Genomic DNA, 24,301 nt, shown 5'->3' on the forward strand with positions numbered 1-24,301 from the left:
TACTAAAGGATACAAAATCTTCTGTTTCTGCAGGCTTGATTTTTACTGTCCTCCAAACCGGTCATTAGCCTTCTGTTGTTCATGTTCAGAGTCTATTGCACTATATGCTTCATTTTAACTGCAAGCAGCTGGTGCATTAACAAGCCTCTGATAGACCGAGGTATGAAAAAAAAGTATGCATGATAAACCCTCTCATAGCTATTAAGAATCCTCACAGATGCAGCATTTGCTCAGCAGCAGGTGTGTTTCATCCCAAACCTGACTCAGTCTCCCTTTACTTCCACTGCATTATTGTGTCAACACTGCACACACTTCAGCGGAGGTAAACAGGAGCAGATGTTTGTTCATATTCTGACCAAATGGTGAATAGTAAATAATGACTGTCATTTTTTAATATACCTTGCATGGAGAGATCCCAGTGCACTGATGTTATGGGTGAAAATTGTTCGTAGATGACATTTTTATTGTTAGAAATATATAAAAACACACAAGATTATTCAAAAATTCTTGTAGTTTTTAAGAAATGGATAATTAGCACAAACAGCTTTTAGATATAATTATTTTTATTCCATTTGAAACACCATTTTTCAATGAAAACATTTTAGTCTATGGGTACAAATGCTCTGTTTTTAAATTAAATTGGTTTTGTCTATGGACACAATATTCAACTGAATATCTATTAAGTGTAACTGAACGTGAAATTGCTTGAGAAAGATTCTATTAAGTCTAACCCTAATCCTAAACCTAATCCTACCCCTAACCTCAAGGCAAAACCTACACCTACTCCTAAACCTAACCCTAACCATAATGTTGGTGATAATCAACTGAGTATGACCAGAAACGTTTGTTAATGATTTAAGTATCTGTACATCATCTATAGGGGACCATCCAAATAAAGTGTGGCCGAAATTGTTCTTAGTCTACGGTTAAAACGCTATCATTTTAGGCAATGGATAAAAACACTGTAAATAAATGTAGATTCAATTTTTAGTTTTAGTTTGTAGGTAAAACACTCTGAAATTGTTTTTGAACAAAAAGCTGTTTTTAGTCTATGGGTAAAATATATGTTTTTTAGTTTATGACCAAAACACTTATGGATAAACACTCTAAGGTTGTTTATAAGGCTAAATTGTTGCGGTCTATGGTTACAATACTGTAAAATTGTTATTTAGATAAAAGTCTATGGATAGAATTATTTAGATTAAACTATTTTGAGTCTATAGATACAGAAACACTCAAACTGTAGATGAAATGTTTTTTTTTTACATGCTAATGCATGTTATAAAAATGTGAGAATATTTACATCAATGCACTGTAAAGGCTGGATTATACTTTCTGCATCCAGTGTCGGGTGAATGAGGATGGAAGGGGTGCATGTACGTGTTTTATACTCACTTGCAGCATGTATCAGAGGCGTGGTGATATTCTTCTATCTGCTAGGTGGCCCTCTTCAAAAGTCTCCATGTTCCTGTTTGGTGACCCTTGCAACTTCCACAACGCGTCATTTATAAAACAGGCTTAAGTTAGAAAGTTATTTTATTCTATACTGCCTATTTTGCATCTACAAGAACCCTGTTCTTTTTTGTCTAAAGACCACTACATTTACTGCTGTCTTTAGCAATATTAGTAATCGAGTAATCTACTTATTATTTCAACTGTGTATTCAAGGCAAAACAATAAATATGGAATAAAATGAACAAAACCAGTCTATTTTACAGTAAGAAAGAGAGGAATATTATGAGAATATAAAATATACATTATAAACATGCAAACTGATAACTAATCACTGCTCATTCATCAATAAGGCAAATCTTAATTGATATATAATTTTGAGTAATAAATGATTAATTGAGTAATCATGACAGTTCTAATTACATTATAGTGAAGAACACTCAAAAATGACACTCATATCTATTACATATTACATATCTATTGTATTGTTGAAATAAAGATGCAGGACAGTAGGGAGAGTGGAGTATAGTGTGTGTGTGTGTGTGTGTGTGTGTGTGTTTAGCATCAAGGACAAAATAGCAGCCTGATGTCTTATCGCTCTCTCTGGACAATCAAGCAGTTTGTCACCATGTTGGAACAATTCCCTCGTATAATGAGTTCTGTCTGAAAAACAGCTCAATTTGAGGTAATCACAAATCAGATCACACACACACACAGAGTGCCATTCCTGCACCCTTGCAGTAGATAAGGCCAGTGGTTGACACGGGGACAAAGCTGAAGGTGTGATTAATGTATGATATCAACACATACACAATGCATATTTATGGCACATATTGCACTATTGCAAAATAGATTGTAATCTCAGTGTGACTACCCTGGTTAAACAAAGGTAAATAAAAAATAAAAAAATAGAACACATGCACACACACTTTGTGAAACTCTCTGACCTGGAAATGAGCTCTTCTCTCTTTTCCATGAATACTGATGTGGGATGATTTTTCTTTGATTGCGTTTCCTCAGCGATCAGCCTAATGTCAAACTGGCCCGATCTTAAGGTCATTTTCTCTGACTCCTACTGCCAGTTTGCAATCACTTTCTTTTGATTGTACCTGCCACGACTGTGATTAGACCAAATGAGGCACGTTTTAGCTCAGGGAAAAAAAGGCCTAGTGACTCAGATTTTTGCTAGAAATAGTTGGCAAGCAAAATTACGTTTGTTTCAGTGGAATTCACCCTGATGAACAATTTCACATTGCAAATTTCTGGTAGAGATGAAATTTTGTTTGCTTTGCAAAAGTTTCATTCTGGGGTTTTTTAAACCCTCTATTGTACAGTGTTACCTCAGGTTAACAAACTGACTTTCTTCACTTTACCATGGCTTGACGCATTAATGACAATGAAAGGGTTAATAATAAAACAAATAAAAATCTAGTACTTGGTCATGTAATCTCCTGGTGAGCTTTTTTAACCCCCTTTTTGGCATGGCGCAGTCTATGAATGACACACGCTTCTGCATCGGACAATAATAGAACTATTATGTGTTTTTTTAGCATTTATGGTATTTGTAGATCCACAGATTGTGTAGTTCTGATTTGTACCAAATATTTGTAAAAAAAAAAAAAACATCTGTTTCTTATGTGATGCTCTGTTCTTTCCATTGTCACACAATGTTGCCTGAAGGCAACCTACTTCAAAAGTGCCCCCACACACTTATTTAAAAATTATTTGATCAGGTTCATTTTGTGCAAATCAATCAAAATTTTCCAAACGTTGCCCTCATAACGCATTTATATACTAAGAATAACTGTGGTGACCTTTGACAAACAACTTCACATCATGGACTCTGATGGAGCAGGGCTGAAGAACCAAAATGGAGGAAATGCTAATTTTAGCACTGTCTAGACTTCACACTTTTCCCAATCCAACTACAACTAAATGCATTAAAGAGAGGTGGTATAGAGCCAGGAGGCTGGATTAGATGGTATAACTATCATTATAACTATCTCTGCTTTTGTGATTTTACTGTTTATGTGTGCGGGTTAGCTGGTTTGCTAACTGCACTAAAATGAATTAATTGTTTTCTTCACCAATCTTCCAGTGTATGTTTGGTCATGGATGTCTTGCAAGGCAATGCACACTGCAATTTCCTATATGTTGTTGCCACACAATAGTGTTGTGGTTATCTGGATTCAGTATATGTCTATTTAAGTTCAGCATAAGCAATACAGTAATACAGTAAGGTGCAGGACAAGACAGAAGGTACAAAACATGAAGACATTACAAGCACCACATATGTAACACATAATGACATAATAATCTGCTCTCTGTTGCCCTGTAGGTTCCTTACACAGAGCTAGGAGGAAAAACCCTGGTGATGACGGTGTATGACTTTGACCGTTTCTCCAAACACGATGCCATTGGAGATGTCAAGGTCCCCATGAACAAGGTGGACTTTAGTCATGTGACCGAGGAGTGGCGGGACCTCCAGAGTGCTGAGAAAGAAGAAGTAAGAATTAAGCATTACTGAACATCAATACATGCTACATCAGTTTGGACTGTCTCAAACACCTTTTAAAGGAGTAGGCCGACCAAACAAGTCAACATAGATATCAATAAATGGAAGACAGTAACCTCCGATTAGCATGTAATTTGCATAATGATAAATTGTGGCTATAGGCTTTTATTCACTGATAGCAACATAAGCATTTCTGACTAAGCTATTCCTTTAAATAAGACACAGATAATGGTCCCTTTCTAATGGATAAAATCCAGAGCACTCAGAGGATATTGCCTAGTTCCACCATCTTAACATTTAACACCATCATTCTTTATCAAACACCAACCTTCTCCAAACAATCATTCACCAGCCAACACCATTATTTTCCACCATACACCAACATTCTCCACCAAACACCATCAATCTCCACCAAACCACTAGAAAGTCCCACGAAGAGCTCTCAACATTATCAGCCAGAGGAGCTGAGAGCAATCCATCTCCAGTGGAAATGTCACTTAATCAGCTGGCCATGCCACACTCCTATTAATAAAAGTGTGACTTCCCAAGCACTGGTTCAGGAGATTCAATTTTCATGGTAAATGTCATGGTGTACAGCATTTAGGCTGTGGTTGTCAGGGGAACGTTGTTTTTGTGGAATGGTCGCTTTATGTAAAGGTTAATTATAACTCTGCTGGTGGGCAGAGCTGAAGGGCATCCACACGTTGGGAAAGGCCGTGCCTAGCCCTTATTCTGCTGTAGTTCTCCAGGCCTGGGTTAGCTGGGAATCAGCCATAGCACTTGAGAAAAAGAGTACATTGTCAATACAAAGGAAATTTTCATGCCAAGCTCTCAGACCTCTTCAAGCAAAGTTGTTATCTTGCAGTGAATTGGCTTCAAACACATACAACATTTGGGGATACTGAGCTTTTGAAAGATGTGTTAAAGGAGCAGATCAACCAAGCAGGCAAACATAAATGCCAAATAAATAAACTGAAAATAAATGCCAGATACTAACAAACAATTAGCATCATGTAATTTTATATCTTAATAAATGGTGGCTTTTCACTTTAATTCACTCTTAGCAACATGTCTGACTGAACGGTTGCTTTAAACAAGCCAGTGTTGGTTACAAAACTTATAAATTTTATCATTTATCCATGCTGTCCAGTAGATAAATTCCAGAGCACTCAAGAGAGTATTTCCTGGTCAAACCAACCTAACCTTCACAAACAACATACACCAACACTCTCCAACAAACACTATTATTCTTTATCAAACACCATCATTCTCCAACAAATACCAGCATTCTCCAACACCATAACTCTCAGCAAATGCCATAATTCTCAAACATCATTTACTAACAAATACCAACATTTTCCAACACCATCATTCTCCAGCGAACATCACTCTACAGCACCATCATTTTATAATGAATATCATTCTCCAGAAAACATCATTCTCCAACAAGCACCAATTTCAAATATTATTCTCCATAAACACCATTATTCTCCAGCAGACCTCATCATTCTCCAACAAACACCCTTATCCAATCAACACTGTTATTCTCCAAAAAACACCATCATTCTCCAACATTATCATTTGTTGTGATGTCAGCACTTACCAGCACTTTCAGGTGTTGAAATCACCTTTGGGCCAAAACAGTTGTAATACAGATCATAATTTAGGTAAAACCTGCTCTCATACCAAGGAAGACACTTTGATGAACCTCAGTTTAAAGTGGAAGTCTGCAGCTACAATATACTAGTGTCTACATTTGAATATACTCAAGCATATAAAAGTATTTTTAATTTAAGTAATTCCAGTGCTTCTGTGTCATCTAGGGAAGAAAATCTGTTATCCTTAACAATTTTGAACAAACTGAAAAATATAACCATTGCTATATCTGTGATAACCATGCCAACTCACCTCCTACAGCACTGCTGCAGTAACTCTACAGTGAGAGTTTCTGCCTGAACCTTTTGAAAAAAAGGTTTCCCTTTAACTAATGTTAGCGAAGCCAGATATCATGTCTGTATTTATAAACCTTCTTTATCACAATGCAGGGGGCTTCTATTGCTTGTATTATGTATTTGCATAAGGCATGCTGGGTATTTTAGTGAGAGAACATTGATGAATGAAAATGTGAAAAGGACACAAAATCATGAATTCTGTCAAACCGGTGAGGCTGAGGGTTACAATACTGTGCCAAATACAACATATTAAATGCCAGTTTTAGGTTTCAATGCCCCTTTAAATGTGCAAACAATTCAAATACACTTAAACATTAATTACCCTTCCATGATTCAGATAAACTATGCATGCATATTGCAAGAGAAAATATAAAAAATCTGCTGTCCTTTGAGATGTAACCAAATTTTTTTAAGGTCTAAATGAAAAGGTAAGAAATAAAAAGTATATTTTTTACTCTTGAGTAAAAGAACAAGTGTTCAGTTTCAATAATATTCAAGTAAAGTACAAATCTTTTAAAATAATTTGTAGTTAAAGTGTAGTCACTTACATTATAGTATAGTATAATCAGCCCCCGGTGGTGTACATAGAAAAAGTCCACTGGAAATGCACTTTTCACTGCTCTTGGAATGAACTTCTACACTCTAGGGTCCCACAGGACGTTCAAAAAAAAGACTAATCTTTATTTTTGGGATGCTGTGACACGGCTCAGTTCCTTCCACTTGTTCCAAACCAGGTTCCTTTCAAGTGTCAGTCAAGTTACGAACTTACAAGGTCACATGGAGTCTCTGAGATTTGATAAAGAGGGAAGGAGCCGCTGGCAATATTTTCTGAAACAGGCTCCTCTGGAGTTGTTTCTTTTCCTTGTGCTGCTGTTACTGTGCGTGTTTTTAAAAATGATGAGAAAAGTATGCGGAAGAGCGAGGAAAGTAATCAGAGCACGGTTGAACTCCTGTGTACTCGGTTTTTGCACAAAACTAATTAAGTGTTTTTGAAATGAGATTATTATGTGAGAATAATTGGATGATTTCGTGCGGCTGCCGTTGGATTTGTGCATTCCAGCACAGCATCTGAGCGAGCTTATTTACTCAGAAGAATTCGGCTAATTGAGCCGTAAACGTCGTTTTTTTTTAATGCGTTGATGACCTTTTAATGGGTGGAAAATTGATTGTTTGGAAGATGGCATGAGTCATTTCAAACTACAGCCAAAACTTTAACCTTTAGCTTCGCCCTGTTTATTAGCTCACTGCATACGTCTTTCATGCATACTAAAGAACATTATATGAAACATCCATCTTGCCCCGACACGTACATGTGTTCACGTATGAAATGCAATTACACAGTGCCAATCACAAACACCCTCATATGAGCACCAGTACTGAACCTATTACAATAGAGTGTAAAACATGGACAACATAACAGAGCTCAAGGACAGCATACATTTTGCCAAGCGCTTAAAAGTCCTTGTAGCTTATATTTCTCTGCCTTTCATTATGAGTGCAGCCATAGGTCTGTAGCCATAAGTCTGTAGAATAGAATAGAATAGAATAGAATAGAATAATAGAAGTATGATAGAAAAATAGAATTGAATAGAGCAGAATAGAATCATTTACAATAGCATATAATAGAATAGAATAGAATGGAGTATGACAGAAAATGTAATAGAATTGATTTAAACAGAACATAATAGAATAAAATAGACCAGAGAAGAATGGAATAGAACATAATAGAATAGAAAAAAAGCAGAATAGAATAGAATGAAGTAGATTATGGTATACTATACAATAGAACAGAATAACAAAATATAATAGAATGAAATGGAACAGAGCAGAATAGAATAGAATAGAATAGATAGAATAGAATACCTAACTAAATTAGGTCCCTGAGTTAAACATAGCAATAAAGACTAAAAAATAAGAGTTTATTCATGAATGTATTTATTGTCTGGTTGCAATAAACAAGCAAGTAACATAAGTATAAAATAATTGGAAAATGAGTCTAAAAATATAAAGAGATTTCAGTATATGTAGGAATATTTTGGTTGCAAGGTTAAGGAAAGAGTACAATTCTGAATCAAAGAAAGGGCAGAAAGTACATAACATCATGTCTAATAATGGCAATAAAAATAAATACACAGTTTAAGTCGGCTCTCTATGTGTGACTCTGTGTTGAGCTGCTAGTGAATAACGAGGGGTAGAAGTGTAGGGATGAGGACCTCTTGCTGTAAAAACAATTTACACCTTTCCACAAAGACAGCCATGAAATAAAACAGACAGCACAACTGCAGCTTTCTTAAAAAATATTGTACTGCAACAGTAAAAAAAATTAACAGTTACACACAATAAAGACACTTTTCTAAATGTTGACTTGCTTGCCCACCTATAAAAATGCTTTTGGTTTTATAAATCATAGACATTTCCATCAAAATATATTCCATCACTGTTGTTAAAGAAAAAATGTTCAACTAAAAGACCTCCAAAAATGCAGAAATTACATTTAATGGCTGTGCAAACAATGAGAGGTGCCAAACTACTACAGAATCCCTGGAGAATCTACAAGGATTCATGATCCACATTCTTAAAAAACAAGAGTAAAGCCAATGTTTTTATGTAGAACCAAACCAAATGGTTCTTTTTATGTGTAACATTCTAATGATGCTACAGTTGCCTCCACAAAATTATGATGGTCAGTTATCATGTTCTCTTTTGCCCCAATTCTTTTTGTTCTTCTTCCTCGTTTTCTTCTTCCTCCTCCCCTTCCTTCTCATCATCATCTTCTTCTTCTTTTACTTGTAAGGTCTTTTCTCTTTATTGTCATATATCTCCATGATAGAGTGCCTATTTTTCAGAACCTTCAAAAATGTTTTGTATAGCATCATTGAACGCTTTTTGCTAGAAAACCCTTATCTTAGTTTGATTGTAGTTAATCATCTTGATCTTCTGTGGACCATATGCTGAGCCTTCTATGTCCATCATCTCCTACAGCAAGAGAAGCTTGGAGACATTTGTTTCTCTCTGCGCTACGTACCCACCGCTGGAAAGCTGACCGTAGTCATCCTGGAGGCTAAGAATCTGAAGAAGATGGATGTGGGAGGACTGTCAGGTAAGAAAAGATCACAAAGTAAAATTATCTCTGTGCTCATCATAACCAGAATATCTTTATTTGTCAAGTACACTTGCATTTGTTTAGGGAAACTAGTACATAAATGGACGAAACAAAACACCAGTTTGGTCCCTTCAGGGTTAAAACAGAAAATTCTCCAACCAGGATTTATTTCCCCATTGTAACTAGGCAGATACAACCAAGAGAGCTCTCCTATTGGTTAGGACTAAAGGAGCTGGACTGAAGGCCTAACAGATTAACTGGCATCAAAATTAGTAAGCGACAGTGGATTGCATATTGATTTACAATGGGTGGGACCAATTTTGTGAAAATAAAGTCACACCAGTTCTTCAGGAAGTCTGAGATACTTTACTGACTCAATACAAGTTGTAATCTAACCAAGTTTCACTCTGTTGTTAGAAATGGAAATCAGCAGTGGTAGCTTTATGACAGGGTTCCTTACTGAAACAGTCATTGCAAAACTGTTACATACACATTCAAAATTATGTTAATGTTTGTTACAAGCTTCAAATAAAATTTATGGAATGCCTTACAAGTAGCAAATGTCGGTTTTTAATCCAGAATGACCAAAAATGTTCACCAGTGTTAGCTTACAATAGTGCTAACACACTATTAGAAATCCCGTAGGTCCCATAGGTGCTGATTTGGCTTCTACTACTTAGAAGCATTTTCCAGAGGGTGACTAGGGTGGGAAGGGTGCAGCGATCTCCACATACTTCTTCATCTTGGACATTTTTCATTCCACAGGTTTGAGGAGTACAAGACAGTGCCTAATAAACTCGTTTTCTATATTACTCATCTAAAAGTATCCAAACAGCCCTTCTAGTTAGTCAATTATTAAGATACTACCTTAATACTTACTACCAATTGAAGAGATTCATGTTCAATTGCTCACACACAGCTTGTCTAATCTCCTTAGAAAAGCACTGCCAATAGAATGGGTTGCTCTGGAGCAGCATGCCCAATACCAGTCCTTAGCTAGAGGGGTATAAAGCCCTCTAGCATTGGGCTGTGGAGCTGCGTTCTCTGGAGTGATGGAGCTTCATCCAGTACCTTTGAGATGAGTTGGTGTGGAGTTTGTGATCCTGAACTACCCGACCTCACTAATGCTTTTGCACAATCAAATCCTCACAGCAATGTTCCAACATCTAGTGTGACATCTAGAGGGACAAGCTCCTTATTATTAACTTTGATTTCAGAAGCAAATTTACAAGCTTTTGCACACATCACTTCTGTGAAACTTAACTCCCTTCATTCTTGTTGTGATGTTTTGCAGGTTTGATCTGATTTTCTGCTTGGCTTGTTATGATTGTAGCTTTTGGTTGTTGTGAAAAGCACTGTGTTCTAATGCAGTTTGTCAAAGTTTGATGGGTACGAGTTCTCGCATTTTTACAGGAAGTGTGAGTGTTCGGGCATGAACATGTCAAAAAATAGTTTAAGGTTTGTAACTCCAATTTTCCTTGTTATTTTGTAAGGCATTTTATTCAATGTCATGGGTTACTGGTCCTTTGTAATGGGGACTGCAAAAGACATTTTTGATAGCTGGTGCCAGACATTTGTTATTTTATTTCATAGTAGTGACTCTACCTATGCTGCCATTCAGACCACACACAAACACACAGTGCATTTAATCTGCTTCCAGAACATTCTGATAGTTTGGCACTGCTTGCTAAGAGTGTCCTGACTGGTTAAAGTTAACCTTTAAAACCTGTAACTTTTCATCAAAATGTAATGATTTCTACCCTGCCTCTAAAACGTCTTCCATTGTTCAGCCGTAATTCAAAGTTTGGGGTTTTTTTTCGCATTGATTGTCATACTGCAGTCAGTGGATATGTAAGCTACGTCAAGCATTTTTGTTCAACAGAATAGATAGAATAGTAAACATATCCCAAGAATATATGTGTAGGATAGATCTGGATTTTATACAGTGATAGGATTCCACCTTGTAAAATGCCAACCCAGCTAAGTCTCCCCCTGGAATCCATTAGCATCGCTAGGCTAAGCTGGTCATACACTATCGGTCGGCTCTGATAAGCCTTTCTGATGGAGTTGTAGGGGAACAGATAGGTAGGGGGAAGCATTAGTGAAGCAGGTTCAGATCTGGACATATCTCCAAGGGCTGTCTAAGCTGGATGGCTGTGCTTTGACGTTTTGCTAAAGCTAGCATTGGTACGTCGCTAGCGCATGCTATCAGAGAGCTGGCTAAAGTGGTTTCCAGCCAACCATTCAAGCTAATTCAAATCCATCTGAACTGAATGCATGACACGACTGGAAAGGGGAAATTTTCTGGCTGAACCTTTGTGGGGATTTTTTTTTTTCAGCCCGCTTGACTGAACACAAATTTAAGATGTCCATTTTCAAAGCAGGCCTGAGACTCGCCCTGGAAAGCATTTCTTCTTTTTTTTTTCATTTTGTGTGCATTTTTCAAAGCCTCCATGAAAATGGCATCGCTAATGGCGCAACGTGTAATTGTGGTTGTGGGTGTGTTATTGTCCCAAAGGGAGAGAGAGACTTCAAAGCGTGCCCAAAGAGCTGTCACATGGCTGGAACAATAGGCCTGCATATATCATGCCAATAATTAGTGACTATCTTCATCATGACTCAGAACCAAGAGAGAATAACTCATCGGCAGCCTGTAATTTATTCCTTTCTTCGCTCGAACCCTGTTTACCCTGACTAATCGCTCACTGGCGCAACTCAAAGACAAGACATGGGCTCTTTCAATTAGAATACATGTAATTAGAACAGTTTCCACAGGAGGCCATCAGGGCCCCTGATTTTGACAGCCTTCTTGAGCCATCCTGTCACTTTCAAAGCACAATTAGGTATTTTTGCTTTTTAAAAAGGCTCTCCAAGTGTATTTACAACATTTCAGTTGAAGGAAATCTAATTTCCTCCATTTCAATAATTGTGGAGCAGCCAAGACATGTTTGGTGTCGGAAGTTTGCTTCTTTAGTTTGACACTGGACTTACAAGGCTAATGTAGCTAACAAGTAATGGAAGCTTATCAGCATGATGCTAACTGCATGTCCAAATCATTACACACTCACCTTAAACTGTGTCAAGTTGTCAAATCATAGACTTGCTTATATTACATGACATTTACATAGAGCTTTTCAAAGACCCAAAGGCGCTTGCAGATAACAACTTAGATGAACATCAATGTGGTTTTAGTCTCACAGGAACTGAATGTAACATTTCTAAATGAGTCCAACAATTTGTGCAATGGTGCTGCATGGTCTGACAAACAACTAGCCTGTCGTTAGCCCATGGATGTAACGTAAGTTAGCATGGCTGAAAAAGTCACTGCTAAAAAACTCCAGTTAAGCATGTAGATGTGTGTTGTGTGGGCAGATAAACATTATCGCTGGGAAGGGAAAAATAGTAACTCTAGCCTTAGAAGACATCACTGGACTAGTGATAAATGGTAATATTGGGTTTCCTGCGGCTGTATGTGGGCTCCTCTATTCACAGTTACAATAATACAAACAGAGAGCGTGTGATGTCTAACGAATTGTCAGCTATGTTCAGGAAAGTCTGAACTGAGCTGAACTGAGAAATTTGGGACGGGTTTTAGAAAGGATTAAGTTAACCCCCTAAGTTAACACATCCTCTACAGACAACATACCTATGCACATAGTGCTGAGTTACTGTTTATGTGCTGAATGTAATATTTTGCAAAAATAAAACATAAAATGTGTCTTGTGCAAGAGTTATAGTACATTTTGTATTTTTGGTTGTATTTTTTCCTCTTTGTTAAACGCAGCAAATAAATAGAACTTGTGCACTACAATTTGAATTAAAAAGCCATTGAGTGTGTGAGAGTGTGGTAACTTAGTTTCACTGAAACAATCAGCAAAACATGTCATTTGACCAGAGGTGTTCAAACTTGCAGATTTTAAGATTGTATCACCTAAGATGTTTACAAAATGCACGGAAATTCACCAGAAACAACACACATTCTAACAGTTTTAACATTTTTAGAAGCTCTTTATATTCATAGTTGGCTTCAGAAGCCCAAATTAGATTCTAGTCTATGATGTTAAAATAAAATGTTTGATTATTGCTGTCTAGGCAAGTGATATCTTCATGATATTATAGGAAAAATCCATACACTCTTACAAATAAAGGTTGCCATTCGGGTTCTTTATGTTATGCCATAGAAGAACCACTTTTGGTTCCCTAGATAACCATTCAGCTATGTTTAAAATGGATGAAGGTAAAAGAGAAAGAGGACAACCAACCAAAATCAAACACAAATGTACTCTATTATCTTATTGCTTGTCTGCTGTAAGAACAATATGAACGTTTGTCAATTGTCATGTTGATGTTAAAAGAGGCAGATTATGTGGACAGTACCATAAGAATGATGGAAGAACCGTGGTTCTGTTGTTTGGTGCAGACTGGCGCGTTCACACCTGTTAAAATGAACTGAATTAATAAAAATGTTTCATAGGTCTGCAACAAACAAGGTAGGTGTGAAAGCGGCCTTAAACAGGTACAGAACCTTTACATTATCTCTTTTTCAAACAACCAAAAAAGTTTTTTCTGTGGCATCATGCAAAGAACCCTTGTTCTTAAGAGCATAGAAGATAACAGTACAAACTGTTCCAGGATCTGCACTCTGAGAAAGTTGATGCTTGTGGCCCAAGTTTTACACAATTTGGATTTTTGTTATTTCTTGTAGATGTTTTGAGGGTCTGACCTAAAAAACGAGTGTCTGAACTGTCACCAGCAGACTTTTGAAGTGCCGTTTTTTGCTGTTTCCTCTGCGTGAGGGTAGACTGTCACAGATTTCATAAACAGCCCCAAATATCAGTCTGCCTGTTGCCAGGCAACCGCTTAAAAAATCAAAAAATTTGCTGCAAAATCCTGCATCTCTCTTTTTATTCAATAACCTAAATAGACATAGTCTATCAGAATCTGTCCTCCACAGAAGTACAAGTGTATTTTTTTCCACATTCTATAGCCCACCATGGTAATAATAAAAATTAGTATATAGTATATCATAGTATATAATAGTATATTGTCATATTTTTAATAAGTTGTATTTTATTTATATAGCTTGTTGCTTACAAAATTAAACATGAAGGACAACAGCAATAACATAACATATATTAGCATATCAAAAGTGTACAAATAAACAGACATACATTAGGAAAGACCTATGAAAAATACAGCATGCAGACTGCTAACTGTGCAGCTACATGTTTCCCATATGGCACAGCATCATTATGCTAATGAACAGGGAAATGGTATGTTTTTCACTGGTATTTCACTAGGTGCAGTGTCAGTCTTGTTCAACAGGAGGCAGTGTGTGCTATCATTTCAAAATCAAAGATCCACTGTTTCATTTATTTGCTCTTTAAAACAAGTACGCTGATACACATCACACCAAAAACAGCCAGAGTTTTAATGTACATAACATAGACCACAAAAGTGCTTCACTTTCATAAAGGAATTCTGGATTTAGAATTCAATGAAAAACCAAATTCCACACTTAACATTAAGATTGTTTTACTTCTAATATTATATAGACCTCAGAGTTCAACCCACTTTTTGCTTTCTTTGTCTGTCTCTATCCCTTTATCTCCCTCTACTCTCTTTCTCCCTCTTCTCTTTCTCTCTCTCTCTCTCTCTCTCTCTCTCGCTCTCTCTCTCTCACACACTTTCTTTCTCGCTCTCTCTCTCTCTCCCTCTGCAGATAAAGAACGTTTTGATCTGTGGAAATATGAGGTGGAGACTGAAAATGCCAGAGATATATTTTATTATTTTTATTATTATTTTTATCTGCTCCACAGCAAATTACAGAAAGGAATGAGTGACAGGTTGGGAAGATAGCATGTGTGTGTGTGTGTGTGTGTGTGTGTGTGTGTGTGTACGTGTGTGTGTGTGTGTGTGCGTGTGTGTGTGTGTGTGTACGTGTGTGTGTGTGTACATGTGTGTGTGTGCGCACGAAATCAACATCAACAGAGAAAAAAATTTTTTAAAAATGCAATAAATTTGCCAGTGAATGATGACATGCAGAAAGTTGATAAAGCAAAGCTGCATATTTCATCACTGATAGAACAATCTGATGTTCAGCCCATAAGGCCACTGCGTCAGAAATGGTTTTAAAGAACTGCACAAACCACCACCACCACTCCACTTCCAGCTCTGTTCAGGGCCTCCAAGCACCACATCACCTGGCATCAACAGGATTAAGCCTAGTCCTGAATTACACAGGATTTTGAATAGAGATTTTCCATTGAAAAGAAAATATAGCCTATCACTGGGCTTAACATTAGACATGCTGGGATTCCAGAACTACTAGAATGGCTATAGAGGTCATTTTGACTGTTTGAATTTCAGATACAAACATATTTATACCAAAACAGAGAATTATTTTAAAACACATTTTTGTATTGTTGGACTATACAAAAGCTGCTGTGGGAAAATGTGATGTTTCTTGACTTTCTCAGATGGTGCTTAGCCATCTTCAGCACCTCACTCTCTTTTAGTCGCTGCTCAAGTGTTTGCTTCTCATCATTGTCCGGACCCCCTTCACCAAACATTTGTAGCCAGCCAAAGCTTTATAACAAATGTGATGGGTTTGTGTGCCTCAGCTTTCATTGTCTGATCTATTCCATTATACTGCTTCTGTTTGATTCTATTCTCAATCATTCTTTGCCAGTTCTTTCCAAATATGTTGTAAGGTAAATCAGATGAGGTGAGTAGGCTACTGAATAACTGCTGCTAAAATAATGTCTGACTTGTTGGAATAGCAGAAAAAAAAGATGGCTCACAGAGACAAAACACAGTCTAACGTATACAAATAAATACTTAGAACTTTTTGTCTTTTGTAACACTGATCTCATAACACTGTCATATTAAAATATGCACTAAAGTCAGAGAAGAGTAGAGTTTATTAGTGCAAAATCCAAACAAAGTGTGTGCCGTCTCTCCAAAGTCTGGCACAGGCACCGGACACACAAAGGATTACTAAACAATAAAGATGTCCACACACTGGTTTAACAAAGCTCTTCATTTATTATAGCAACGTTTCAATCACTGCGGTCTTTATTAGGTAAAATATCCACATAAAAAAAGGAAGTACATATAGGGGCCTCGTAGTGACATCACAAAATGACCAGCCCACCAACTGTCACATAACTAAAAACATACTAAATGTAGCCAAGTACAGCTTTACATGTATATTATCAGTTCAATAATTATTACATCATAATTCAATGAATTACACATTAAAACATTAAAAATTCATTTAAATGATACACAAATTTGTCATGAAACATTAACGGAAGAATTACATTATGAATTAAATCATGATATGTAGCATTCATTCCTTTATCTTTTTACATGTGCACAACTGAATGGAAAGTGTACTGTGTATTAGAGTAATGGGTGAAAGTGAAGGGTGAAGTGGGGCACTCTATGAGTGATAGAGAGAGAAGGAGGACTGCAGTGATGGAGTGAAAGATGAAAAGGAGCCATGTGTTAATGTTGCTGATGGACTCCAGCGCTGTGAGGGTGTGAGGGAGATTCTCTTTTAGATACAGCTGAGCCCATTCACACACACACACACACACACACACACTCACACTCACACACACACACACTCACACACACACACTCACACACACACACACACACATACACACACACCATTATGGCCACTCACGATGTTAAAGTGATAGTTCAGCAAAACATTTACAGTCCCTCCCACCTTACTTCAAATATAGTTAGACATGTTTGGTGTCTGAAGTTTGTTTCTTTAGTTTATACTAAAATTATGAGGCTAATGTAGCTAACAAGTAATGGAAGATTATTAGCATGTTAATTAGCATCATGTTAACTATCTAGATAAAAAGCATGTCACTTAGCTAAACGCAGTAGTAGCTCCATTTTGACACTTGAATTTTGTCCACACTTTAGTCCATGTTAACAGTCCAATAACAGTGTCAGAAACCACATAAGCAAGTCGGGAATTATTGAGAAACTTGACAGTTAAGCAAATGTGTGCATGCAGTTTGCCCCATGCTAATTAGGGGGGTAATAAGCTTACATTACTTTTCAGCTACATTAGCCTCATGCAAAATTAAATAAACATAATACCAGCATCATTTTGTAAAAGAAGTTACAATATTATGACATTCAAAATGTGTTTTATCACTTAGAAAACAGGGTGTTTCACACCATAGTTCTGGTCAACATCATAGACAGCATAGAATGTGGGATTCCTCAAGGGTCAATATTGGGGTCTCTGCTGTTTTTAACATATGTTAATGATCTCTACTTGGTTTTTGCTGACAACACCACTTTTTTCTGTCTGATAGAGATGACTATAAATTTCATCTGTACACATTGGATTGTCCATTATTGATCAGTGCTTCAAAGCTAACAAATTATCCAATTTGCACCAGTCTGTATTGTCCATCATACCTTTATCTCTAGGTCTACTTAACTAAACGTCTTTGTATACAATAGAAAATTACCTTAATTAGCTTTCAGAACAAAACAGCAAAACATATTTGTATAATATTAGAAGCAATGAAATCCTTCTACCAAAAGCAACATTATTGTTACACCTAGATGCTCAAACTATCACTTTAAGTCTGTTTAGCTGTGGTCTCAGAAGGGTCAGGAGAATGGAAGGTCATTGTGTGTTTCAGCTGAAGGTCTAAAATGTACACTTTTCTGGTCAGATAGTTTAGTGCGTTAGAATAGGTCAGTGCAGAGAGAGGCTTTTATCTTTTTAGGGCCCCTGGGGCTTTTTTGGACTCTAACAACTTTATTCTTTTATTTTCATGTTTGAATCCTGGTTGTTTTGTGTTTTTCTTTCTCTGTAACCTTCTGTGTCCCTGTGTTTAATGGGCTTTCTGCCTCTCAGCTCCTTTTGATGAACTAAAGCTTTCCATCTTTGTTCTTTGTAAATGCTTTTTTGGTGGAAATGCAAATCTCTTTAACATTAACATCTGCGCACATCTGTACATGCTGGCGTTCCCCAGCTGCTCCAACAGAACATGTACAGATTGATCTCCTGATTGGTTTGCCTGTTTTTAATTTGTGCTTGTACATGGTTAATGAGGTTAAATTTGCTCACTGTGCACGTTTACTAGAGAGAGAGAGAATGCACCTCTAAAATATAATACAGTGAATTTACTTGAGATTTCCACACAAATAAAATATACACGTCAACAGTAAAAGCCAAAACAGAATATATGTTATTCACATTTACACATTTCAGTCAAATAAATTAAGTGATTCATTTTTTCAGTGTACACTCACTGGCCACTTTATTAGAAACAGCTACCTTGTGCTTCCCCTCACTGGCCACTTTATTAGAAACACCTACCTTGTGCTTCCTCTCACTGGCCACTTTATTAGAAACACCTACCTTGTGCTTCTACTCACTGGCCACTTTATTAGAAACACCTACATGCTTCAACACCTAATGTAGGTGTACAGTTATAGACTGAAGTCCATCTATTACTGCAGTTTATCTTACCCTCATCTACACCATTCATCACTGGTCAGTTTCTGACCACAGGGCTGCTGTTGTCCAGATATTATTTGGATGGTGGATCATTCTCAGCACAGCAGTAACACTGACATGATAGTGGTCATGGTACTGTGTGTGGTACTGGTACGAGTGTGTCAAACACAGCGGTGTTGTTGGGTTTTTTACACACATCAGTGTCACTGCTAGGTTGCGAGTGGACCACCACCCTAAATATCCAGCCAAGAGCAGCTCTGTGGTCAGAACTGACCACTGATGAAGGGCTAAAGGAAGACCAACATAAACTGTGCATCAGCAGATAAGCTACACTCTCTAACTGTACAACAGCAAGGTGGAGCTATAAGCAAGGTATTTCTAATAAAGTGGACAGTGAGATAGCGGGTAATGGGTAAATGTTCCATGTTACCAGAGCTAGGCTTTTAAAGGACAGAAACATCAATAACAACACAAGTTCTGCTGTTATAGCTGACACAAGGTCATTTCTTTTCTGTGTAAAACTGTTTCTTGGCCTTGTGCAACAGGCATGTTTTTGTTTTCCAAAGATCTTAATTCCTGTCTAAAAGCTCAGTACATCCAGACCCTGGAGCTAAAGCTTAATTTGATTTTAAAAGCAAGGCTTTAGGAACTCACATGCGCTGCTCCAAGGTTTAAAGGAATAGCTCAACTACACATGCTAATGAGTGGAAGCCAGTAGGAACCAATTAGCATTATTTCCATAATGCTAATTATCTATCCATGCTCTGGCCACAAATGCTGGTGAGGGGTTGGGCAAAAAAATACATTCAACCTAATGAATTTAGAAGTTTACATGCGTAACAATGGGCCTCATTCACCAACTGTTCTCAAAAAGAAATTTCTTCTTAAAACCCACTTATGCCTTTTTACAAAGACTGTGGCATTGTCCAATGTTTTCTTATTTGGGATTAGTTCTTTGGTAAGAACAGAATCAACACACTCAAGAGCACAAAGGTGTGAACAATTCTGAGGTTTAAGAACACATCATGAATCTATCGTAGACTTAGGACCTTTCTCAGGAACACGTTTAAGAAAAAAATTAGGAAGACATTGGTGAATGAGGCCCAGTGTGTTTCTATGCTTTACTGCTGGACTATGTTGTTTTAGCTAATCAAACCTAGGCAAGGTTGGACGTGACAATGAATTTGCCACCATGCTGATGTTAGCATGACTGCACAACAAAAAATTGCAATCAATATATCCTAACAGTGCAACCTTTCACACACATTTATTTCACAAAATAAATATCATCTGAAATGAATAACTCACTCTAAATGTAGGTATTGTGATATAAACTGAGTTGTGAGCTACAGTTTCTCATTAGGTTGAATGAATATCTCACTCTAAATGTAGGTATTGTGATATAAACTGAGTTGTGAGCTACAGTTTCTCATTAGGTTGAATGAATATCTCACTCTAAATGTAGGTATTGTGATATAAACTGAATGATGTGCTACACATTGAATTAAATGTTTTACCAGCATTCTGTAAGGCTGTCTTTGCAACAGTAGCTAAGAAAGAACACATTTTAAGGTGGAGCCTGGAGATAAGAGTTGGTGGCATATTAATAGTGATAATAAGATATTTTTTTTTGCATCTTAACCATTTAATTATGTCTTATCTTTGGAAAACTGTTAAGTGAAGTGCTTCAGTCTTAGTAGTTAATAGGTATCGGAAAAGAAAAAGTGGTACCATGCCATCTCTACACAAACAGAACCGTTCCTTTAACTTCCTCCTTTCCTGTCTTTTGTTTCCATGTAGATCCCTATGTGAAGATTCACCTGATGCAGAACGGAAAGCGCCTGAAGAAGAAAAAGACGACAATCAAAAAGAACACCCTCAACCCCTACTACAACGAATCTTTCAGTTTCGAAGTGCCATTTGAACAAATCCAGGTAAACACAGCACTCTTGTTTGTTTCCAGTGACGCGATTAAGCAGCTTTTACACTTTAAACGTGCCAAATGTCATATCATGCCCTATGGGGTGCCTTTTTAGAAAATGTTGCAAAGAGGGTAATTTTAAAAAGGAGAGTAGATGTACTGCAAAAGGAGCAAATTGCTCCAAATTGATTCTGCGTTTCATGGTTCAAGACGTTGTCTCCGTGGGTCCTGCTTTTCAATTCAGAGCTCGACTGCTAATCAGAATATCCAAGCTCAACTCATTAAACTGAGCAGAGTCTCTTTCAAAAGGCAAGATAACCACCAGCCCTCTGGAACTTTTTGATAATATGTATAGCCCACACAACATTAACAAAACTGCGGCTGTGTTTGAAATAGCATACTGTGTACTGTATACTGCATAATGCATTCTATTCATCGTAGTAGTATCAAGTATGCGACAGAAGTTGTGCTACAGGGGCACGACTAGATGTTTCATTTTCAGTACATTCATAGTTGGTGATATGAGCTAGTTTGACTGAATAATAAGCAGTGTGACTCCACACATGAGACTCAAAAGCCGATGCTATGCAGATTTTTAGATGAGAGCAACTTTATTAATTTACTGTTTCAACTATGTAGTAAGTTAACTCTATTAAATAGATAAAGTAAACAAACCCACCTCAAGACCAGAAGACAGAACTGATGGGACTTCAGTGTTACACCACATGCAGCAACAGGACAAATTATTTCATTTCATGTCATCTATGTATCAATATAGGACTGAATCCCAGGCTAGTAAATTGTTCAGAGCGAACAAAGCAGTTACATTCTCCGAAATGACCACGTTGCATTTTGGGATGCAGTATCTTACAGAGCTCTCCCCTTGTGTCAGAATGTTTGGCTAGAGCAGTACGTCATCCAGGTGTATCTGATGTACTGGAGAAATTAATGTTGGTCACATACTGTGTACTACTTTCTACTTCTTTTAACAATCAGTATGTGAAAAGTATGTGGTAGGCTATTTCTAACACCGTCTGTATCCACCCACCACCCACCCACACAATCAGAAAAACTTAAGAGAAAGCTAAAGATGAGTAACATAGCCTAACCTAGCAAGCATGAGAAAAACTGAGCTGTCTCTTCATTGTCTGTCCGTCCATTCATCCATTTGTTAGTTTAACCAGCAACGCCAACATTCCCTGGAAGCATGCCCAGTAGTAAAGTGCATAAGAACCTTAGCTTCTTTAGGACATCACTGTATCACTGTTATCGGAAGAAAAAACCTCGTATTTCCAAAATGGTAACTTTACAAGAGAGGGAAAAAATCTTTTCTTTTAATGTAAGACAATGGAACCAAAGGTTTATGTAGTTATGGGCCATTTCTTTTGGTCCATTCCTCATGAAATGTATACACAATATAAAAGGCAACAGGTATTTTCAAATTATATCAAAAACTGAAAAACAGCAAAAATGGAGATACAAAGTTTTCTTCCGACAGCAGCGAAATATAAGTTGTATGCTTTTAGAGAGCCACCTGCATTATGTAGAACACCACCATATTCTCACAGTCCAAAGAAAAACATGTATCTCCAAAATAGTACCTTGACAGAAGAAGACTTTTAGTGTAAGTTCATGTAAATAGTTTTTATCCCAAGTGATTTTGGAGCATATTGGTCCATTCATCTTAAAATTTTAACACAGTTTAAAACAGCCACTGTGTTCAAATAATGTAGAAAAATAAAAATCGACAAAAATGGCAATACATGTTTTAGTTTTTTTGACACTGACAATATGTACAGCCTGTTTCATTCATTTCTCTTCACTCATGCTGTTGAGTTCTGCTTCATTGATATAGCCAGGAGTGTTGAACTGAGGGATGTCAATACCACATGCTCTTCTGAATGTTAGGGCCACACGTAGACAGTCCTCAGATATGTCTGAGTATCAGTTTTTAAGCCATGTTTTATTAAATATCTATCAGGTTTTTTTTTTTCATTCACACTTTGCTGGATACATAACATAACATAACATTCAATTTTACTATCATACAAATTTTTAATATTTTACGTGGTGTTCCCAGGGACCTTAACAAACCTGACTCAACATTAACAAATTTGAATTTTAGGTCTTGGAAAATATGATCAAAAACAATTATAATGTTTTCTGACATTCTAAAATCGATGCTTATGATTCACCACCTTCAGATCAGTGCATCAATGTATATTTTATTTTAAAAATATGAAAGTATTCTTTGTTTGTTCTTTGTTAACATCACATTCTTTGTTAAATATTATTATAAATGATCATCAATTACATCGTTTCCAAAATATATGCAGTTCAATCACCACCTTCAGATCAGTGCATCACAATGCCATTAATGCTTTTGTTTGGTTTCATGTCAAAAAAAACCTGTGAGTTTTATGTTGTCCAAAAAAAGTAATTAAGATTATCCCAAAATTGCCACATTACAAATCGACACATTCTTTCATATCTAACCACCATATCTCTGATTTTCCCTCTACAGAAAGTTCAAATTGTTATAACTGTTCTGGACTATGACAAGATCGGCAAGAACGATGCCATCGGAAAAGTGTTCGTGGGGCTGAACAGCACAGGAACGGAGCTTCGCCATTGGTCGGATATGCTGGCCAATCCACGGAGACCCATCGCCCAGTGGCACGTCCTCAAGCCCGAGGAGGAAGTGGACGCCCAATTGGCCGTTAAGAAATAAAGAAATCCCCCCAAGCCCTGCCTACATAGTGCTCCTAACCCAGTGTGTACATACCTCAGTGATTATATGGATCCTTCACGCCCTCTAAATCTTCTCTTGTCTGACAAAATGCCTTCTTTTATAATAGTTATTGGTATTTTGATTGCCCCTCAATATACACACACATAAACACACACAGAGTTGCGAGTTGTGTTTCTATGTGCGTTTCTCTATGTTCCTTTCCCCTCCTCTGTTTGTTCTGATCATCATCCATCCATGACCTTTAACCCCAGACCAAAATGCCCCCTTCTTTTAAGCAATATGATCTTGTGTAGATAGCGCATGAATGGAAAAAGTGTACCACAAGGTGTATATATCAGTATGCAGACAAAAATGATTTCTAGTTTTTGTGTTTGTATGTTGTTACCCGTTTCCTAATCTGTGTACATGTTGATGTTTTTAATAAGATGTTCTATTTTAAATTATGTAAATGCAGATATAGAAGAGCCAATATTATATATATATATATAAACAGGATTTAAGAATTCTACCTTATTGCATTCCAGTAAAATATATATCTATGAATATATATATACATATATATATACATACATATAATGAATTCCAACCTGCAAGATGCGAGTTGAGGGGTACTCACATTTCAAAGGACAATTTTAGGCTTCATGTTTACTTGAAGAACCATTCAAAAATAGATATGTTGAAAAATACAAAGAGAAACCCGTATGAAAATGTAATATATATTGTAATATATTCTCTCTGTATTGTAAATATTTTGGGCATATTCCACAATATAAACTCATATATGGTGGAATACATTGCAGTATGTTGCCATATATATTGCAACATATTGTATATATTCCACACCTTAAAATGAATATATCGTGATATATATTGCAATATGTTGCCATATACACTCCATATATATTGCAATGTATTGTGTGTATTCCACAATATAAACTCAACATATTGTGGAATATACTGCACTATGTCACAATATATATTCCATATATGTATTGCAACATATTGTGTGTGCATTACACAATGTAAACTCTATATAATGGAATATATTGCAATATGTTACCATATATATATTTCAATATATTGTGTATTCTCCAC

The 24,301-nt window shown here is 36.8% G+C and overlaps 1 protein-coding gene across 3 annotated transcripts in view; it reads left to right on the plus strand.

The window, feature by feature from the left end:
* The window catches only part of syt1a (synaptotagmin Ia), a 228,141-nt gene extending 204,237 nt beyond the window's left edge, over positions 1-23,904 (plus strand). For all 3 annotated transcript variants that reach the window (XM_036577185.1, XM_036577186.1, XM_036577184.1), the window contains 4 exons: positions 3,791-3,958; positions 8,902-9,019; positions 20,334-20,467; positions 22,979-23,904. In XM_036577185.1, the coding sequence (XP_036433078.1) occupies positions 3,791-3,958; positions 8,902-9,019; positions 20,334-20,467; positions 22,979-23,185 (627 nt within the window). In that variant the 3' untranslated portion in view covers positions 23,186-23,904. The remainder of the gene's footprint in view (positions 1-3,790; positions 3,959-8,901; positions 9,020-20,333; positions 20,468-22,978) is intronic.
* Positions 23,905-24,301: the final 397 nt, after the last annotated feature.

This window comes from Colossoma macropomum, unplaced genomic scaffold (assembly GCF_904425465.1).
Source record: "Colossoma macropomum unplaced genomic scaffold, Colossoma_macropomum, whole genome shotgun sequence".
In the NCBI taxonomy this organism is placed as follows: Eukaryota; Metazoa; Chordata; class Actinopteri; order Characiformes; family Serrasalmidae; genus Colossoma; species Colossoma macropomum.